Genomic DNA, 21,087 nt, shown 5'->3' with positions numbered 1-21,087 from the left:
TAACTCTATTAGAGGTAAACTTAACTAAAAGTAAACGTAAACTTTGCGTGTTTGTTCATTTGTCTCTGTGTGTCTCAGCCAACTATTCTCTCTCACACTATCGCATTAAATAGCTAGAAGATTACAAATATATCCATTATTATGACAGCTTCTACTACCATCTCAGAATACCAACATTATACAGATGCAAAATGCACAAGAAATTTCTGATAGAAATGCATTTTATTTAATTTTTATTTTCACAATACAAAAATAAATGGTTAGGATTGTATATTATAGCTGTTTTATTGAATGAGTTAATAAACAAAGGTTCCTGGTCAAATGGCAGAGTGAATGTAACAACTGTTCCTGGTCAAATGTACGAGTGAATGTAACAACTGTTCCTGGTCAAATGTCCAAGTGAATACAACAAGGATTCCTGGTCAGATGTCCAGAAAATTATGTTCTTATCTCTAGAAGAACTCATCCTCTTTACAGTACTCCAAAGTATCCCATAAATTATAGGTTTTGCTAGTCAGAAAAAAAAGAAATATAAATAAAATTTATGTTTGAAAAAAAAAAGATGCAAAAAAAGGTATAATATCGCTACTGTCAAATTTCACAAAAACAAATTCAGTGTTATTGTATTGAAGCTTGTTTTTTTTTTTTAAATAGGCATGAGTGCCAACTTCATTAAAATCATCAATCAGAAACATCCACAACATCTGAAAATTAACAACGTTTACATTAGCAACATTAACAACCAAAAAAACAACACAAACATCTGCAACACTAAAATCTAGAAACTGATAAAGTTGTGAAAGTTTGGTTTTTCATATTTCGAATTTTTTTTATTTAGAATTGAAGATTATTACATCACAGCTTAAACCATCCGCATGACCGACGGGGGATGGGGCGGGTCAAAGTTACGTCTAATGATGGCGGCTGGTCGTGCGGTTTGCGCGCTGGACTGTCGTTCAGACTTATCGATGGTACCGGGTTCAAACCCAGCTCTTTCCCATCCCCCGTCGTCCTGCGGAAGGTTTGGAACAAAACAAAAGATTAACGCGAGTAGAACTCGGAATCGTAGGGCCGAAAGTCTTAAGAGCATAGTACACGTCTTCTAAAATACTGATGTCATTTTGTGTAGTTCTAAATTTTAAACAGTTTTATTTCTAGGTGTAAATACAGCCACATTTTATATCGAGCTATTCTGCATGCTAATATGTTATACGTAAAGTAAAAAAAAGTAAAGTTCCCCTTTCAGACCTTGTGGGGGACCTTGTGGTCTATAGGGCAGATGATGTAAAGGTCATCTGTTTCTGTGGCCTACGGTTAACAAGGGTGTCATGTGGCCAGCACAATCACCAACCGCCTTTACTTTTCCCTAACTAATGTCAGGTACCCATTAGATCTGGGTGGACTCAGAGGCGCCCGATGATCCCGAAATTACAAATCACTGATACACCAGGATTCGAACCCGGGTCCCCGGTTCGGAAGCCAAGCGCTTTACCGCTCAGCCACCGCGCCTCCACTAATATGTTATAGAGCAAGAGAATTGCAGGTCGGTCAATTCCTAGGACATGAATCTATTAACGATGGACATCAATAGACGGAAGGAAAAGGGCACACGATAGGCCCACATGGAGGGCAAGCATAGAGGACGGTCCTGGATCGTAAGAACTACGCTGAAAACAATGCAGCGTCTGGTGGTTACAAATACCTAACCTGTGACGGATGTATAGTAAAGATTGGTTTCTTAAACCACGTAAAAAGTTGCAAAAGGAAACGATTTTCTTTCGAGAAGTCAAATGTCACAGAAAGCTTCACATATTTCTAGTCAAAGAGTGTATCAGTTGTTTCCCTTATTTCAGTGGACAAATAGAAATCAAGGATTCTACTGATTATGTCACAATGGATATTGAGGCTGGCGGCCTGACCAGAGACCATCTGACCAGAGTCAGAAAACACAATCTTAATCCATACTACGAGGTCTTCAGGGCTCGCAAGGACCTTCCTACATGGAACCAGGTAAAAGAAGAAGAGGCAGATAGAGAAGAATGGGAGAAGAATGGATGGGAAGAAATCATCAAAGAATGGACGGGCGAATCACTGAAAGAAATTCTAGGTCTAGTCAAGGAGAAAGAGAGAGAGAGAGAGATAGAGGAATGGAGAAAGACGGTCGACAGAGCATGTGTTGTTCCCCAACGGCCCAAAAGACAAAAAGAGATGGGTGATAATAAATCGATATAATTAGTAAATTACATTCAAGTGATTTGCAAATAATAAAAAAAATTAAACAAAATCTTACTTCTATTCAAAATGATAAACTCGTGGTTTGACTTACTTTGAAATGAATTGAGTGCTAATGCATCCATTTTGTACAAATTGTTTCATCATGTCCAGCGTGGCCTCTGGCTTATCTTCAGCCGTCATGTGACCCGCGCCTTTCACCGTCACCCGGCAGAAGCGCCCCGTCAGAGAGAAGAATCCCCTAAGCTCCATTTTGTCGCTAGATCCACCGGCGCCCCAGATGAATTTGCTGGCTTGATTATACTCCCATTGAAGCGACCAGGGCGTGCTCAGAAGCGCGGTCTCCACCATCTGGGCGCTGACGATCACGTCCTGATCCCCGGAGTACACTAGCACCTTGTAGTGGTCCATCAGGGTGGCGAGTTGAGACTTAGCGCTGACCAAGATGTCCGGCCCGAACCGATCATTGAGTTCCAAATTCACAATCCGAGCGTTGTGCACATGAACATGAAGAGCTGCACGAACGGATTCTGACGACATGATTTTTGACAACTTTTGTCGGTTGATGATTCTTCCAGTTACATAATTATCGTTACTAGGGATTCCAGTTTCAGGGATAAGATTTCTAATAAATGCGTTCAAAGAAATTAGTTTTGATGGCTCGGAGACGGATACGGCTATTAGTTCTTGAACCTCCTTCTGGTAGAGTAGCATTTGTTGATAACTAATTGCGCCCATGCTGTACAGATAGTTAAAATAGACAGGGCTTTGTGTTGGCGGATCAAAGAAAGGTCCTCCTATATAAATCCCTATCAGAGGAATATCCGAAAGGTTGGCCTGCCTCTGCGTGTGTATTACATGAGCCAGATATGGAACATATTTACCAGCATAAGATTGTCCCCCGATGTAAAGCTCTCTTTTTTTGTAATCAGGAAACAAAGAATAAAACTGCTCCATAAATGAGTAGAGATCTTTGCTGACACTGTCTTGAGTTAATCGTTCACCAGCTGGACCACTTTCACTAAAACTGTATCCCACATTCACCGGGTTGTCTATGTACAGCATAGAAAACCATTTCGTCCACGAGTGTATTCTGCTTTTATACTCGCAGTCCTCCTCCTCTTTACAGATTTCTATGGGGCCGTTTTCATAAAATAGTCCAACCATTGATGATAAACCAGGGCCTCCGTTTAGCCATACCAGTATAGGAGCGGATGTATTTAGCAGACATGGGAAGAACCAGAAAAACAAATGATTTCCTAAGGTTTTGTTGACAGTTATGTATCCTGAGTGGCTGACATTCGGAAAGTCTGTCCCAAACAAAGAAGAGTTCACCAGACTGTCACTCTGCGCTTCTCGTATTCGTCCTTTATCAAGATATGGTGTCAGAAACAAAGGTTGGGACACAACTGCTTCAGAGCAATGAAAGGACCAAAGTATCACCAGGAGGTACAAAGATTTGATCCTGAGACTCATGATAGATCTTAGTCACAGTTTGTCGCAACCGTCATTTATTGTATGGAACTAGTTGGTTCTAAGGCATCGCCCTGTCGTCCAACTGGCTGTGAGGCTAATGTCTCTATAGAGCTGTCCAGAGTTGGCGTTTGGGCACATGATGACGTCCCTGGCACCTACAGTGGATGATACACACACACAAAAGTACACGACAAATTCTAACATGTATAACATGTAAACAATTTCATAATGTAAAATGTCTATCTGTACAGATATATGTTTGGATTTTCAGAGCATTGGAAATGTGAATACGTGGCGGAAATGTAAATATATAGCTTCTTGGTGCATCCAGCGTACCAAATGAGGGAGAATGTATTTTCTCAAAGGTGTAGGAACATTGTTGTTGGCTCTGCAGAGTCAAAGTTTCTAAGCTCTTCCGTTTGTAGCATAAGATAAGTTTAAAATGTAGGAAGCAGTGGGATCACAATGTGCTACTTGAAACTTAATGAAAAACAAATGGTTAATTTTTAAAAGGACAGATTGTGAAAAAGGGTTACTTAAAAGTACATATATTTTGTATCTGTACAATTAAAAATAACATTGTGAGCATTATTTGGCTGAAGATAAGAGCTACACACATTCTAATCTTTTTAAGAAAAGCTAATTAGAAAAAAAAGCACAACAAAAAAAAAAACAAGAACAACCCAACAACCCAGATACAATTCCTTGATGTCTGTAAGTCTGGTATCAACACTAAACCAACAAACTAATAGAACACGCAGATGTGAGTTCACTGTTAAAAAAATATCTACCTGGCATTGCAAAACACGCTGACCTATTTTGTTATCATGCTATATTAAATTTTACCTTTTCTCCATTTTATCCAGGAAAGTAAACATTTGATAGCAATCAGAACGGAACTAAACAAAAATAACTCTAAGCAAAAGTAAATAGTCTACTTTTTATTTGTCGGTCTTTTAGTATTTACAGTGCTAATGGATAAAATTGGACATAAAGTTACATACACATATGACTTACATAGGTCAAGAGGTCTCAGTATCATAATCCATATGTTCGTAATGACAGGAAGCGCTGCATCTGGACTACAAACATTTCACACTGCAACACACATCTCTAGCATGCTCCTTGGACTGCAGTGTTCGGCTGTGTGCTCTTTCCAATGGACCAAAACCTTATCTAAATATTGCATTACTGTGGGGGGGGGGGGGGGGGGCTTCGCTTAGTTCCAAGCCTGGCCCCGGTCTTGCTATCGGAGGCAATAATCTTTATATCTCCAACATGTCTACTTCACTACATAATGGCTAGCAGTGTTCCCTCACTTCTCGTGGATGTTCCGTTCCAGGCCCACACCGGATGAGTGAATGGCCGCAAAGTGAGGACGCTATTGTTATTTTATTAATCAAACATTATTGTAAGTCTTTACAATCCCCCCTCCCCACACTTTTTGTAAAGTTATAGTTTCTTTGATGACTTTTCCTATTCTCCAATTTTTTTTAGTTCAAACATATATATGAACGCATGAGTTCAAAACGTTAGTTATATTGGTTTAAATAAGTCAAAATAAGTCTGTGGGACAATACCAAATCTAGGTTGTAATATCTTTTACATTATTAACTAAATGAAAGTCTGAATATGAGTGTTGCTATTCATTGTTAATTGTGTTCATTATGTGATGCTACATTCGACTCTTATAATATTTGCTTGGGTAGAAATGTTTCTCCATTTACGGACTTATCTTTATAACTTCACTTTTTTGTTGTCGCTTTTCTTTTCTTTTAATTTTTTTTTTCTTAAGCACAGACACAATTACACAAACTCACGCTATTACACACACGCACACACACTGTTACTCTCACTCATAATTTCACTATCACATACACTAATACTATTAGTGAGACTGATACTATTAGTGAGACTGATACTATTAGTGAGACTGATACTATTAGTGAGACTGATACTATTAGTGAGACTGATACTATTAGTGAGACTGATACTATTAGTGAGGCTGATACTATTAGTGAGACTGATACTATTAGGATCCCTGGCAACCGCTCTAAATCCTACTCACAGCCATCCTCTGCGTCCTGCAATAGTTCTGGGCTATAAGGTAGCCACTAACCTTCAATGACATTATACAGCAAACAAACATTGACATTATCACATACACACATTGAAACACACACACACCATTGACATTATCACACACAGAGATTATCAAACACACACTGACATTATCACATACAGAGATTATCAAACACACACTGACATTATCACATACAGAGATTATCAAACACACACTGACATTATCACATACAGTATATAAACACTGGTATCACACATAGCGACTGACAATCTATCTCTATCACACAAAGATGACAGTTACCTTACTTCTCTGACATTTTTCTAAAGAAGAATCTATGAGTCGAATCATCCAAACTTTATGAAATGTGTGGCCGTCTGGCATAAACTTCTTGGCTACAGATAGGGGCTCGGGCTGGAGAGACCATACAATATAACTAATTACTTGTAAGATAGGTTAAATCCGATTTTGGTCTTTGCGTTTTTTTTTCATAATAGTTGTCATTCTTTTTTTTTTTTTTAGATAAAAGTTGATTAAAAAAACAAATTAAAAGATTATTATATTTATTAATATAATTTGATTTTTTTAAAGACAAAAATATACATTTTGAGTAGTCTGAGATGAAGATGGTTACAGATCGTAATTCAACATAAAGTATGTGATTAATTCACAAAACATCAGAGTCGTTGTACATACACAAATAAAACAAATAAACAATTCAGTTTCGTGGTCACGATTTCATGTTTCACATTAGAAAAGGGAAGTTATCCTGAACTTGGTAGGAAATTAATACGGAAGCCTCACTACCTTGACGCTGTAACATATCATCGAAAATTAAATCTTGGCGGCGCCCGACCCGCAACAGGTAAACTAAAACTCCCTAACGAATTTAGGTACAAATTCGGGTGGTCTTTCTTAGATAACACAAAGCCATTTATGAAGAACTGTTAGCGTATGCAACACAATAAAATTATTAGTAATGTTATCAACAAACTAATCACATCAGCACTAGATAAATCAATATCACTTCTTAAAGTATGGGCAGAGTGCACCTCTTTGTCGCCTGGATTGTACTTCCATTTGATGACCCTGAGTTTTCGATACCACTGCAATTTTTCAAAACGCGATGGTACCTCTGTCTGAAAAAGATAATTTTATTGGTCAAAACATATTGCTATTCGCCTTGACTACAATACAAATCAAAATAACAACAAAATAAATAAATATATATATTTAACTTTTAAAAAATTTGAAATGAGATATTTCTAAATAATAAAATAAGTTTGGTTTACACAGAAACTCATGTTTGCTGTCTGCTACTGAAATGTAGGTCATTCGGGCATGCGCAAAAAAAGAATCACCCTCGCGCTTTAGAAAAAGCATCATGTTTAAATGGGTCAAATAGAAACTAATAAAAATGCGATAAACTAAACGGTTGATCCGAGAGAAAAGACCGAAAACAGAGAAGGAAGGGCTACGCTTTCCCTTGTGCCCTGACATAACTGTAGATCTATGCAGATCTCTAGATCTATAAAATGTGCCCTGACATTAGTGACATAACTGTAGATCTATGCAGATCTCTAGATCTATAAAACGTGCCCTGACATTAGTGACATAACTGTAGATCAATGCAGATCTCTAGATCTATAAAACGTGCCCTGACATAACTGTGACTGTAGATCAATGCAGATCTCTAGATGTATAAAACGATTCCACAGACAACTGGTTCACCGATATATGGATCACTATCATACTTAAGGAGGTATGCAATCAAACTCTGATTGAACACAATCGTGCGGCGCACTAACTAGTAAATGAAACATCTTGGAGATTAAGTAATTATAAAGGAAAGAAAGAAAGATAAACCAATGAAATGTATGTTAGTTTCAAGTAGATATAGTCTCATTCAATGCATAGGAAAATAAATGCGCAGAGTATGAACAATATATAGTTCCATCTTGTGGACCAATGGTCTGTGAAGCTATTGTCCTTGTTTATCGTGTGAACCTTTTATGGTGAACCACATGTAGGTGATCCAGCTTCCAACCAGATGTCTGTGAACCATTTCTCAGTGAACAAAGAATCTGGTGAACATATTATTGGGTGAACAAATTGTCTGGTGAACCAACTATCGGGAACTTATTGAAGTTGATCCCATTTCTGTGAACAGCTTGTCCCAATCCCCTGTGTAACAAAGGGTTAAAGTTGGCGTAAATTAACTAGCTCTAACTAAAAAAATGAATCAACATCAGTTGAAGATATCTCAAAAAATCAGAAAAATAGATAGATCTTTGTTTAAAATTATTGTCCAAAAGAAAAAAAATGACAACAGAAAGAAACTATTAACTTTACAAACCATCTGTACTTATATTGGGGTTATAAAACATTCAGTCTCAGGTTTCACTCTAAGGAGAAAGTTCAATCAAAATCATGTTTAAGGAATTAGATCGATCTGGTAGTTTGTATGATGAGGTGAAGGTCGATCGTGACATCCTCTCCGCCTCTGGATTCAGACTTATTGCTAATGAAAATTTTAGTTCTAGGTTTATGAAAGTGTTTCTTTGTTTATATCTAGATTAAGTATCAAAATTTCAGCCAGGTTTAAGGGATATAGATAGTTTAAGCGAAGAATACTAGTACAAAACATTTAGGTAAGCCTAGTTTGGGGACTATCCTACTTAGGTTTAAGCCTAGTTTGGGGACTATCCTACTTAGGTTTAAGCCTAGTTTGGGGACTATCCTACTTAGGTTTAAGCCTAGTTTGGGTTCTTCCTTTCATCGCATCTCAAAACCATATTGTCGAATCGGTGACGATAATGACGAATTGCTACTAAATCATTCCGTTACATTTGTTACGTTGAAAACAAACTTTTTACTTTAAATCTTCGCTACTGTTTGACAGATTATAAATAGTAGGCTAATAGACCTTGTTATGCTGAAACTACCTTACCTTGGGACTTTTATGTCACCCTTCAGGCAGCCATAATTTACAAACTGTTGCATCATTTCCAGTGTTGCTTCTGGCTGGTCATGTGGTGTCTGGTGACCAGCTTTTCTAACCACCACTCGGCACAGCTGACCTACGGACGTGTAGAACCCTTTCAGTTCCGGCCCTGTCTGGGAGACAGACCACCACGGAGTTCTGCTCGACGCTATGAACTCGGCTTGCTTTGACCATGGGGTGCTCATCAGGGCGGTGTCTACCATGTAGGTGCTGACTATGACATCGCTGTCCCCGGTAAAGATCAACACCTTGTAGTGTTCCAGTAGGGCGCTCACTTTATCCTTGGCGCTGACAAAGATGTCCGAGCTGAATCTGTCAAAGATATTTTCATTGATAACTCGGAATTTCCTGATGCCGACATGAACCGCCTCTCTAACTTCCGCAGTGTTCATAAACTTCCAAGCCTTGTCGTAACGAGGCCTGACATTCGACAAGTAATTGTCTTTGCTATCAAACCCTAACCTAGGAACCAAAGTCGTGAAAATGTGGCTTAGATTGGTTATCTTTAATTGTCCGTTTTTGTAATCCCGAAACAAATTTTCAACCGTTTTCTGATGAAACAACATTTGCTCATGGCTGATAGCCCCCATGCTGTAGAGATAGTAGAAAAATGCAGGGCTTTGAGTTGGCGGATCAAAAAATGGGCCACCAATATAAATTCCAGCAAGAGGAATATCCGAAGCGTTGGCCTTCCTCTGCGTGTGTATTACGTGAGCCAGATATGGAACATATTTACCAGCATAAGATTGTCCTCCGATGTAAAGCTCTCTCTTTTTGTAATCAGGGAACAAAGAATAAAACTGCTCCATAAATGAGTAGAGATCTTTGCTGACACTGTCTTGAGTTAATCGTTCACCAGCTGGACCACTTTCACTAAAACTGTATCCCACATTTACCGGGTTGTCTATGTACAGCATAGAAAATGATTTCGTCCAGGAGTGTTTCCTTGGCTTATACTTGCAAATATCATCTTCTGAAGAAATTTCAATCGGCCCATTTTCCCAAAGTAATCCAAACATTGAAGATACGCCTGGACCTCCGTTGAGCCAAACCAATAGAGGTGCCGATGTGTTCTCCAAACATGGGAAGAACCAGAAAAACAAATGATTTCCTAACGTTTTATTGACAGTTATGAATCCAGCATGACTTCCCTTTGGGAGGAGAGATGAAAGACTTTTGGATGAGTTCACTAGACTGTCTCTTTGTGCTTCTTGTATGCGCCCACTTTCTATATAAGGTGTCAGAAACAAAGGCTCAGCCAACAGAAGAGGTAAGAATGTACAGAGACAGAAACTTGACACTTTGATCATCCAAGACATTGTGGATCTGTTCCTAAAGAGAAAAAAATCTTATTTCCATGTCACAGTTGAATGTTATCTTATTGTATGAATTACAGACTTAAAAAAAAAATATATTAAGTCCTACACGTATTCACGTGTTTATCTTATTGTGAATGTTAGTAGAGACTTAATCATTAAGCAGTTGTCAGAATCAATCTCCCCCATCCCTAAGAGAAGGGATATAACTTCGTATAAGTTATTTTTAAAAATCTATTTTGTTGTTTTTTACTAAATTTAAAGAAAAAAAAACTAATAAAACCTAACAAAACATTTCTTTTTATAATAGAGAAAAATAGACATAGGGATATGCATCTTATTGTAAGTCATAAATAGGGTTTCAGGGCTCAAAAACATGAAAATATCATGCCAAATTTAGCTGCCTTCTAATCTCCCGTTAGACTAGATCTAATAAATTCAATACTGGATCTATCATCTAGCATCGATTTTTTCTCTATTTTCACTACAATCGGTCTCAAATGGCTCTAAATCTGAATATCATTTTAATTATGTTTTTATTTCATTTGTTTATTTATTTGGGTAGAGGGCTTAACAAAAACTTTATATAAAGTAATAGAATCTGAGGGTTTTATTACAACGATGTATATCTGATGGAAAGACAAAGGCATAGCGCTGGACACCGAAGTCAGACTGATGCGCTCCCAGGTCATGGTCACATTCTTATATGCTTGCGAATCTTGGACGCTGACTGCGGAGCTCGAGAAGAGGATTCTAGCAATGTAATTGAGATGCTACAGAAGGATCCTAGGCATCACAGCCAAAGATTGCATCACAAACTAAGAGATTAGAGACTGCAGTGATTGGACTCCGTAATGACCTGCTAAACTATGGTAAAAAAAAAACGAAAACTATATGGACATATTACAAGGTCTTCTTGGCTCGCAAAGACCTTCCTTCAGGGAATTGTACCAGGAAAAAAAAGGAGAGACAGACACTGAAAGAGGTTCTATCCAAGGCAAAAGACAAATCTTGCGTGGTGCCCCAATGGTCCAACACTAAGCGATAGGTGAAGGTGATATCTGTTGTCTGGTTTGATATTTGAAAGTAATATAACTTTGTACCCTTAAGCTCAAGTACGCGTCAATGTTATCAACCAATTCATATGGTTTTAATTTTAATAAATAGCACATTTTATATTCTCTAACCCAATTTCACTTTCCCAATTAATTCTCACAATAATGAACATCTCTATCTTTGTAAGAGACTCAAATAGTTTTATACCTTTTGAAATACATTCTAAAATTACTCAAAAAAAAAATCGTACCTCAGTGTTTCGACACACTGCGCTAATGAATATAGAAACAAAGTTTATTGACAAAAAAAAATTACAGCAAATATTTTCTATCAATCAAAACAATTGAGCGATATCCCAAATTAAACAGTTGACTTAGTCTTTGAGACAACAACATGCAATATTCATGCAATAGAGTCAACACATTGCTATACAACTTATGTGATATACAGCTGTAATAGTAAAGACCACCAGAACTTTTAGAAATGCAACTTACCTTAAATTGGTTTTTGAGATTCAGGCAGATGCGTTGGAAAAAAAAAACTTTAAAAAAGTAAAAAAATCAGCTTTAAAAAATAATTTATTCATAAAACTAAAACCAAGATGTCTGTTTCATTTTAACCACCACACACACATAATTACAGACCAACTGTTTCATCTACTGCCTGGTGAGATCTAGATTCTGAATTTGTATGATGTCGTTATGTTTCTAGACTTGTTGGAAATCCAGACAAATATTTTGTTCGAGTATTCTTTGAGCGTGACGTGAGTTTTATATGCGAGTGTTCCAGAGCCTCGAGTTCTAAAGCGAGATTGAGTTGGAGATGGCACGTCTTGAGTCGTTTTTTCAGCTTAGCGCGTTGAACAGATGTTTATGGAAATGTAATTATCAGCCCTACACCACACTGGTGACCTCTGTTATATATTCTTTCGTAGAGAAAACATTTATACTTTTTAAACCACAGCCCAGCAGACTTTCAGAAGTTCAAAAATGACTAATAAATACATATTTTAATTCGTAAAGAAGAATTGCAGCTATTATAATAAACAAGACATTATAGTAATGGTGGAACCTTTTTTGTTTCTATAAATACAAAAGTGTAGCCTACAAATTACTTTTTCTTTTAATTTACAATGAGATGCTGATGTTTTCTTCAATTCTACCTACACAATTTTGTTTCCTTTTCAAGAAGCGTTGTAAATGAACGCTGTTGGAACAAAATAAATATGAAGTCCTATATAACTAATCATTTAAGATGGACTAGAATCGATTCTTTGAAGTTCATCTCTGACAAGGTTAAATATTTATAATGAACTTTCACATTTCTATTCATTCCATTGTCTTATTAACTCTTCGAGACCTAGACATAAAAGATTTATGAAAACAAAACCTATTCACAGTGTTTTATTCTTCACTGAACCTAAAGATGGCGCTTTTATTATCGATTGGAGATTTTCAAACATGACAGCCATTACAAAAAGTGTAGATACAGCCCCAAATGATTCAGTAAATGTTAACGCTCACTCGCTTGTAACACTAAGTACTTGTTTATTTAGTGGGCCACAGTCACCTTGGGATGTCCTTGTCAATTTATTTCTAAAGCTTTCCCAAAGTTCTCACGTTTTTCATTCAGTTCCATTATATCACCATTACATTTCTTCATATTACTTTACATTTTCTGTATTTCATTGCCTGAGCAACAAAAGCCAGATTTGAAACTAATAAATGTGAAAACCCACAATACGGAACTATATAACCATCACCCATTCAGTAATGGATTCATTATGTCATTTAGAAAATGTAATCAATTGGCAGCCCCCCCCCCCTTTTTTTTTTTGGCTTTCTGAAACACATTTTGTCCACATGACATAACATTAGTAACAGTACAAGACATTTTGTTTTAAAATGACCTTTTTCTCTGAAAATACCTGACGCCATTATTTTCTCTCCTACACTATTGGGTAGTATTACATTCGTTTAAGTAGACTGAAATTTTGTAGGTACGGTACATCAAAACAGATCTTATCCCCCTTTTTTTTCTAAGCTTTTAGAGTAAATCTCCTGCCCTGCTTTCATCGTATTGTGTGCAGAAATGAAGGTCATGTTATCTAACTATGGTACTATCATCAAAGTGCTGAAAGAACTACTTAGTAAAAAAAAGTCAAACACAAAAACAGCCAGTAAATTAAAAATTTAACACAGGACACAGTTTTGTGCTTCATAACTTTATAATTCCAATAAATTTGAATTTAATATATTTATATTTTATAGGTCATGATATGAGAACATCTGTGAGTGACCCGGATATCAACATTTTCTGTTTTATCCAAGTCCCACAAATATTCCCTTTGTATTTTACATGAATTGTTTCCCCTTGATCCAATAGTCATTAAACAACAAAGATACACAAGTCCTAACCATTGACTAAATAATATGGCTAGCTCAAAAGAAACTTTCACATTGAAATAAAATTGTCACGTTGGGGGGGGGGGGGGGGGAGTAAAGGAACTCAAACAGAACAACAAAACATAAAAACACATCATATAAATTATTAATATCAGCCAATGTTGAACAGAACCAATGAGAAATCTGCAACTAATACAACACAATCATGAGCTAATGGTGAGACTGAGGAGCTGGTGAGTATTGTTGCGGTGACTTGAAATGGCAGTGCATCCATTTTTAAAACCTTCTTTCTGTGGTTTAAGACTTGTTTCAAGTGTGTGTAGGGAGACTAGCTGTAGTGTTGATCTTGTATGAATTATGTGCAGGCTGGGTTTATTTTATTTCAGTGCTGGGGGGAACTCCATTATGTTTAAAGGTCGCTAAGATCATTGGTCTCTCTGTCAAGTGAAGCGTTCCCTTAATGAGTACTTTCTGTACCAGATAGGCAACAAAATTTTTGTGTTTGTATACATTTCAGATGTTCTTTCATAAAGAAAAGATTAATAGGTGATATTTCAAACCTCCTGTAGGATGGCAGGGTTTGAACTCTGACTATAGTCTGAGGTGCATATCAAATGACCAGGGAGCCATATCACTAAGACCTCCAGTGACTATTCTGGTTAGGCTATCCACTCATAGGTCACAAATGTAAGAGCCCTAATTGTGAAACCTCTGAGCATCAACTCAGGATTGAAACTAATTGAAGCTGTCTACTTACTTTATCCTTCTAGGACAGTACTTGACAATGTTTTAGTAGATGGGAAACTTAAAAGTCTTTCATGAACAAAGAAATAAAAACTAATAAACTTCCACCAGTTAAAAAAATAATACACTTTTTAAAATGCAGACCATTTTTAACCTCAGAGTAAAACAACATAAACTTTGTCTAAATCACTTTTCCTAATATTGTAAAGATTAGAACAAGAAATTGAATACTACAACATTTAGGGGAAATTGAAACATAAACAGAAATGAAAAAGGGGATGATAAAAAAATAATGTATCTAAGGAAATAGGTTGTGGTTTTGTAATTATATCTAAACAATTCCAAAGCGAATGTGGTCAGCCTAGTAAGACAGTGATGATTAAGGGATTGTGGTTCTGTCTCTTATTGTTGCTACTACTTATACCTTAGGAAAACTTGACATCCCACTTGCTTCTTTTCTTCTGAACTAGTTGATGCACACACACACACTCAATAGAACTTTTTCTTTCAATTTCTCTCTAATGTTAAGAATAGTGTGTATCCCCAATTGATAAGTGCTAAAGCTTGAGAAAATCTGGCATGCAAAGAAGTCTGTGATCAAAATTATAACTCTAATAAGATACAATTAAATAAGAAAGATCTGATACTAGATAACTGAACCCTTTTTGAGTCTGCATGATTCATTAATTGCTAAAACACATAAGTGTGATTTCAAAGTCTTGAAAACAAAAAAAATTGAAATATGTATAAATGAAGCCTGCATGAAAAACAAACAAAGCCATTTGTAACGTCCTTAGAATACCATAGCTGAACTAAAATCATTGTAGCTTAGGAAAATATATCAATCTATATATAAATAAATACAATCTTTGAACTAGTTTGTGATCAGCTTGTTATAACATTTACCCACTGGTACATACAACAAAGAGAATGAGATGGAGCTCAAAGCCAAGTCAGTGAACACTAGAGGCAGTAAGGAACATAAAAACATTGGGAGGGATGTGGGAAGAAAAAAACTGAACAGTTCAATAACCTGAACAATTATTAGAATAGAATTATCTGAGGGCCTTAACAATAATACAATTGTCTGATGGCCTTAACAATTATTATATTATAATAGAATTGTTTGATGGCCCTAACAATTGTTATAATAGATTGTCTTCCTTTATCAATAATTACCCATCATAATTTGTCATAGTCAATAAGTCTTATTACTTTTCTTTGTAAGAGCCCCATCCACCCCGTAAACCACAACAAAACATTAAAATCTCAAACAAATTTCAACCAATTATCAGTCTTAAAAAAAACTCTAGTAGCCCAGAGAACATAATTGTTGAGAAAGCTTGATGACAGTGACAAAAAACCACAAGTGTCACAGTTTACTTTTAAATGTGTTATGTTACACTCAGCCAGCAATTGTTACAATTCAGGCAAAATTTTGACTGATTTTGATCAATGTTATATTACTTCCTAGCATAAATTGGCTTCCTCATTCTTAAACTATTAGAAAGCACTGAGCCTACTCCAGTGTACAGCCTCGAAACATATCCTTGAGGGACAGAAACTGAGAGTATTCAGATACTTTGTAATACAATCTAATTCACTGGTTGAAATAGTGTGTGTGTGTGACTAAGCTAATGTAAGTTAGCTCCTTTGTGTTTAAGTTTATCACACAGATCAATCAGAAATTTAACAATGATATTTGAACAAAATAAAACAACAAAGGATTCTTTTTTTTTGGTTCTAAAGAAATCCAAAATAAAAGCTACGTCATTCATTGTCTCACATTCATTAAAAAAACTTAAAAAAAAAATAAATAACAAAAAAACCCTAGTAGCTTGGAAATGTCTCTACAACATGTCAAGCAAGCATCAAAACAAGATGTCCTATTCCTGATGTGCATTTGAAATAAAACTTTTTTAAAGCTATAAAACCTCTAGTTTTACAAACTAGATGGAATTCTGATATTGAAATCCATCTTCACAAGTGCTCTTTCAAATTAGTATAAAGCATTGATCATTGAATGTCTCAATGAATCAAAACAAAAGAGTAGCAAGTAGAGGGAGAGAGCTGACACAGAAACAATACAATGAGGTTTAGGGAAAAAAAAATGAAACACAATGGAGGTAAAACTAAAATGTAACAGTAACAGCATTGGTAAAGATGAGGATGATGAACGGTAGCGGCATTATGCCACAGTCTGTGATGAAGGATGAGTGAAGATGATGAACAACAAAGCTAAACATTTCGACGTTATCTACAGACTTAGAGTTAACTAGACGCTGGGCAGTAGATTGTCACAGGTCACATTGATCTGGAATCAAAGAAAGAAACAAATATTAGACACACAAAGGTTGGAAAACAGTGAGCAGTTTGTGCTTTTCAATCTGAAGTAATATGTGGCTAATCTATCGACAGATGTTTCAAGTCATATCCCCTCCCACAGATTTCACAAAGTGGTCTAGCCAGTAGTTCAAGAGTTAGGATTTACATGAGGCAACATTTTAAATTAAAACTAATTAAACAAAAATTTGCAAATTGTTCAATCCATAAATTGAAATTTATTCCCCAAATTTACCTTATATTACACAACTATATATATAATTCTCTTTGTGGCCCAACCATGAGGTACACCACAATGAAAAAGTCATGAAAAGATAACTCTTTTATTTCTGCATGTCGGACCAGAGTTACACCACGCAACTTTCACAGTGGCAGAGTGGGAGGCTCAGAAAAAAAAAGGGGGGAGGAGTGGAAGGCTAAGCTGCAGGTGACTCATTAAAAAATTATTTTTTGAAAATTTGGTTTTTATTAGAAACTAAGTCTATTTATTATAAACTTTCTAACATGATGATTAAAGATAATAGAATTGAAACCAAGACAAACATGGATGTCAAATGTATTTTAATGTTTTTTAAGTGATAAAAAATAACTAATGTAGTCAGTTTATTTCAATTTTTTAAAAAGACAAACATGGATGTCAAGAATAAGTTAGTATTACCTAGATCCGAGACAGTTGATGCAGCAGATTGGATGGGAGGATAGCTTCTAATTTTTCCAAAATGTAACTGAGAGGAAGATAAAGCCAGCCAAGCATCTAGAGAGAGTCAGAAAATAACAAACAAGTCAGAATCATATTTGAAACAGTAGTTGATAGGTAGGACTATACACACAGCATTGCTCTTATTCCCCTCAACTTTTTTTTCCCCTCTCAATGAACTTGTCCTTCACCATTTCCCAATACACACACACAATGAACTTGTCCTTCACCATTTCCCAATACACACACACAATGAACTTGTCCTTCACCATTTCCCCATACACACACACAATGAACTTGTCCTTCACCATTTCCCAATACACACACACAATGAACTTGTCCTTCACCATTTCCCCAATACACACACACACACACAATGAACTTGTCCTTCACCATTTCCCCAATACACACACACAATGAACTTGTCCTTCACCATTTCCCAATACACACACACAATGAACTTGTCCTTCACCATTTCCCAATACACACACACAATGAACTTGTCCTTCACCATTTCCCCATACACACACACACACACAATGAACTTGTCCTTCACCTTTTCCCCATACACACACACACACACAATGAACTTGTCCTTCACCATTTCCCCAATACACACACACACACAATGAACTTGTCCTTCACCATTTCCCCATACACACACACACACACAATGAACTTGTCCTTCACCATTTCCCCATACACACACACACAATTAAATTGTCCTTCACCATTTCCCCATACACACACACACACACAATGAACTTGTCCTTCACCATTTCCCAATACACACACACAATGAACTTGTCCTTCACCATTTCCCAATACACACACAATGAACTTGTCCTTCACCATTTCCCCACACACACACACACAATGAACTTGTCCTTCACCATTTCCCCAATACACACACACACACAATGAACTTGTCCTTCACCATTTCCCAATACACACACACAATGAACTTGTCCTTCACCATTTCCCAATACACACACACAATGAACTTGTCCTTCACCATTTCCCCATACACACACACACAATGAACTTGTCCTTCACCATTTCCCAATACACACACACAATGAACTTGTCCTTCACCATTTCCCAATACACACACACAATGAACTTGTCCTTCACCATTTCCCCAACACACACGCACACACACAATGAACTTGTCCTTCACCATTTCCCCATACACACACACAATGAACTTGTCCTTCACCATTTCCCCATACACACACACACACAATGAACTTGTCCTTCACCATTTCCCAATACACACACACAATGAACTTGTCCTTCACCATTTCCCCATACACACACACACACACAATGAACTTGTCCTTCACCATTTCCGCAATACACACACACACACACAATGAACTTGTCCTTCACCATTTCCGCAATACACACACACACACACAATGAACTTGTCCTTCACCATTTCCCCAATACACACACACAATGAACTTGTCCTTCACCATTTCCCCAATACACACACACAATGAACTTGTCCTTCACCATTTCCCCAATACACACACACACACACAATGAACTTGTCCTTCACCATTTCCGCAATACACACACACACACAATGAACTTGTCCTTCACCATTTCCGCAATACACACACACACACACAATGAACTTGTCCTTCACCATTTCCCCAATACACACACACAATGAACTTGTCCTTCACCATTTCCCCAATACACACACACACACAATGAACTTGTCCTTCACCATTTCCGCAATACACACACACACACACAATGAACTTGTCCTTCACCATTTCCCCATTACACACACACACAATGAACTTGTCCTTCACCATTTCCCCATACACACACACACACAATGAACTTGTCCTTCACCATTTCCCAATACACACACACAATGAACTGCTTTTGGAAAATTTCTGACATTAAACATTTTTTTTTACTCATATAAAAATGAGATTAATAACAAATTCTAATCTTCATATGTCCAAAATATTGATTTGATATGTTTAGACTATTGAAACACGTACTAAAAGCACAATTTGAAAATGGATAAGTTAGTATTGTTTGATAGAACAGCTCCTTATTGTTAACAACTGTCAAATCTTATGTAAATAGTTCACCTTTGATTTTTCAAATCAATTCAATTGGTTAACATATATTATTTTTATTTTATAACCAGCCATTTTTCGCTAAGGTTTATGTATGATTCAAAAGCGGACTTGTGACCTATTTGACAGCTTTGGTTACATCAGCCTACATAAAAGTAATGTTTCTATTTTTCTGCAAAACATACACAAAAACAACATTTTTCTTTAAAATTCTTTATGACTGACCGTTCGTACAACAACTCCCATTGGTTCTGGATACTGATGTGTAAGCAGGGCTAGGAGAGCGGTGAAGGAACACAGGCCTGCGGTAAACAAGATGAAAAATGGCAGCTCCTTTTTGGGGTACACTGAGACTTCATGGAAGGCTGAAAGTTTAAATATAAGAGAGATGCTGTTACGTTGATTATCTCGGTTATTGGTGGAGATGTATATTTTAATGATAAGCAAACTTAATCTAGCTATACAGTTTGTGCAAAAAAAAATATTAAAAAATTAAATAAAATGTTATGAACTTTATCAACATGTAAACAACATATTATTTAGACCTAATGAGGCCACAAGTAACTTATTTGGCTAAGAAATGTCCACCTACCTGGCAATAATTCTCTATCTGCATTTTCTGTACATGTGGGATATGGGTGAAACAAGTGACCTTTTTCTAAGGGGTAGGGAATCATACGAAATGCTGAAATATGAAGAAGTAAACTTTGCCATTAGAGTTAATTTATATTTATAAAGATGACTTTCAAATGCATTTTAATTTTTTTTTTAAAGTGTAAAAAATAACTAATGAAGAGTCAATTATTTTAATTTTGTTTTTTTATAATTCATGTCTTGAGTTATTCATAAATAAAAATAATTTTGTCATTTGGTTGAATTGCCTCCCTTTATTACACTATCACTTGGGGGAGTCTAAAAGAATTGTAAATCTGTGACACAATGAAAGATACATTTGAGCTAATACAAGAAAAAAAAATGGAAATGACAATGGGTAAATAAAATCCACCATAACCACTTCTCAGACAAATCAAATATAAATCCTAGATTGAAAATTTCACTATACAAATTATTTTTGCATTGCATACATAAACACAGCATGCTTTACTTAAAATGCTAAACCAATTAGGCCATTTAAGTAGCTTCTAGTACATACACAAACATGTCATAGCATATATAATAATAGCAGCACTAAGGTAACAAGGTTATTGAGAGAAGATGGAAAAGAAGTATGGCAAAATATAGACAAACCCCTGAAGAATATAGAACCATTATAGATATAAATAGGAACGTGAGTGGCAGTACCGGCCCTAGGGGGTGGCAAGTGGGGCCCAACGATTGTAGATTTCCTTGTCACTGCTCAGCTTTGCAATCCAGATCAGTTCTCATTAAATAGGATTTGTTACTCAATATTTCGGTATACATAGGTTCAGAGCTCCGCATATGACACTCGCCCAGGGCCCCGCACTCTGCTAAGGCCACCCCTGGTGAGCGGGCTCTGGGGTGGGGGGGGGGGGCATAATCACGTGGCCTTGGGTGGTGATGCGAACCCAGATAAAACTACTCAGTTGAAAACTTTTCTGGAAAGCCGGATAGCTAGACTGGTGCCTGGTTGCTACTTGGCGATGGAAG

General features: G+C 36.6%; 3 protein-coding genes across 11 annotated transcripts in view; all 3 read right to left on the bottom strand.

The window, feature by feature from the left end:
* Positions 1–203: 203 nt before the first annotated feature.
* Positions 204–4,883, bottom strand: LOC106067065 (probable serine carboxypeptidase CPVL). 3 transcript variants are annotated; one of them, XM_013226167.2, is made up of 3 exons: positions 4,713–4,883; positions 2,327–3,863; positions 204–510 (listed from the first exon to the last, which is right to left on the bottom strand). In XM_013226167.2, the coding sequence occupies exons 2-3, from the start codon at positions 3,706–3,708 to the stop codon at positions 453–455; spliced, it is 1,440 nt and encodes a 479-aa protein (XP_013081621.2). In that variant the 5' UTR covers positions 3,709–3,863; positions 4,713–4,883; the 3' UTR covers positions 204–452. The 3 variants fall into 3 exon arrangements, with proteins under 3 accessions (XP_013081621.2, XP_013081620.2, XP_055883765.1); XM_013226166.2 differs by having other exon boundaries at positions 4,726–4,883; XM_056027790.1 differs by lacking the exon at positions 4,713–4,883 and adding an exon at positions 4,555–4,691.
* A 1,451-nt stretch (positions 4,884–6,334) lies between these two features.
* LOC106067066 (probable serine carboxypeptidase CPVL) lies at positions 6,335–12,073 on the bottom strand. Its single transcript, XM_013226169.2, has 3 exons — positions 11,659–12,073; positions 8,739–10,124; positions 6,335–6,927 (listed from the first exon to the last, which is right to left on the bottom strand). Exons 2-3 carry the CDS (start codon positions 10,109–10,111, stop codon positions 6,819–6,821), a joined length of 1,482 nt encoding a protein of 493 aa, XP_013081623.2. The 5' UTR covers positions 10,112–10,124; positions 11,659–12,073; the 3' UTR covers positions 6,335–6,818.
* Positions 12,074–13,372: 1,299 nt separating this feature from the next.
* The window catches only part of LOC106067067 (suppressor of tumorigenicity 7 protein homolog), an 82,522-nt gene continuing 74,807 nt past the window's right edge, over positions 13,373–21,087 (bottom strand). For all 7 annotated transcript variants that reach the window (XM_013226170.2, XM_013226171.2, XM_013226172.2 and 4 more), the window contains 4 exons: positions 20,051–20,143; positions 19,684–19,823; positions 17,315–17,410; positions 13,373–16,627 (listed from right to left, as the gene is read on the bottom strand). In XM_013226170.2, the coding sequence (XP_013081624.2) occupies positions 17,315–17,410; positions 19,684–19,823; positions 20,051–20,143 (329 nt within the window). In that variant the 3' untranslated portion in view covers positions 13,373–16,627. The remainder of the gene's footprint in view (positions 16,628–17,314; positions 17,411–19,683; positions 19,824–20,050; positions 20,144–21,087) is intronic.

This window comes from Biomphalaria glabrata, chromosome 4, assembly GCF_947242115.1.
Source record: "Biomphalaria glabrata chromosome 4, xgBioGlab47.1, whole genome shotgun sequence".
In the NCBI taxonomy this organism is placed as follows: Eukaryota; Metazoa; Mollusca; class Gastropoda; family Planorbidae; genus Biomphalaria; species Biomphalaria glabrata.
This window is presented reverse-complemented; position numbering and strand designations above follow the sequence as displayed.

What these genes read in the sequence shown, in the direction of transcription:
- LOC106067065 (XM_013226167.2), bottom strand. Translation starts at nt 3,708, where the DNA reads ATGAGTCTCAGGATCAAATCTTTGTACCTCCTGGTGATACTTTGGTCC. An exon ending in AGCACTCAATTCATTTCAAA is followed by an intron (nt 511 to 2,326) that starts GTAAGTCAAACC and finishes TTTTCTGACTAG; the next exon opens with CAAAACCTATAATTTATGGG.
- LOC106067066 (XM_013226169.2), bottom strand. Translation starts at nt 10,111, where the DNA reads ATGTCTTGGATGATCAAAGTGTCAAGTTTCTGTCTCTGTACATTCTTA. An exon ending in GGTGACATAAAAGTCCCAAG is followed by an intron (nt 6,928 to 8,738) that starts GTAAGGTAGTTT and finishes TATCTTTTTCAG; the next exon opens with ACAGAGGTACCATCGCGTTT.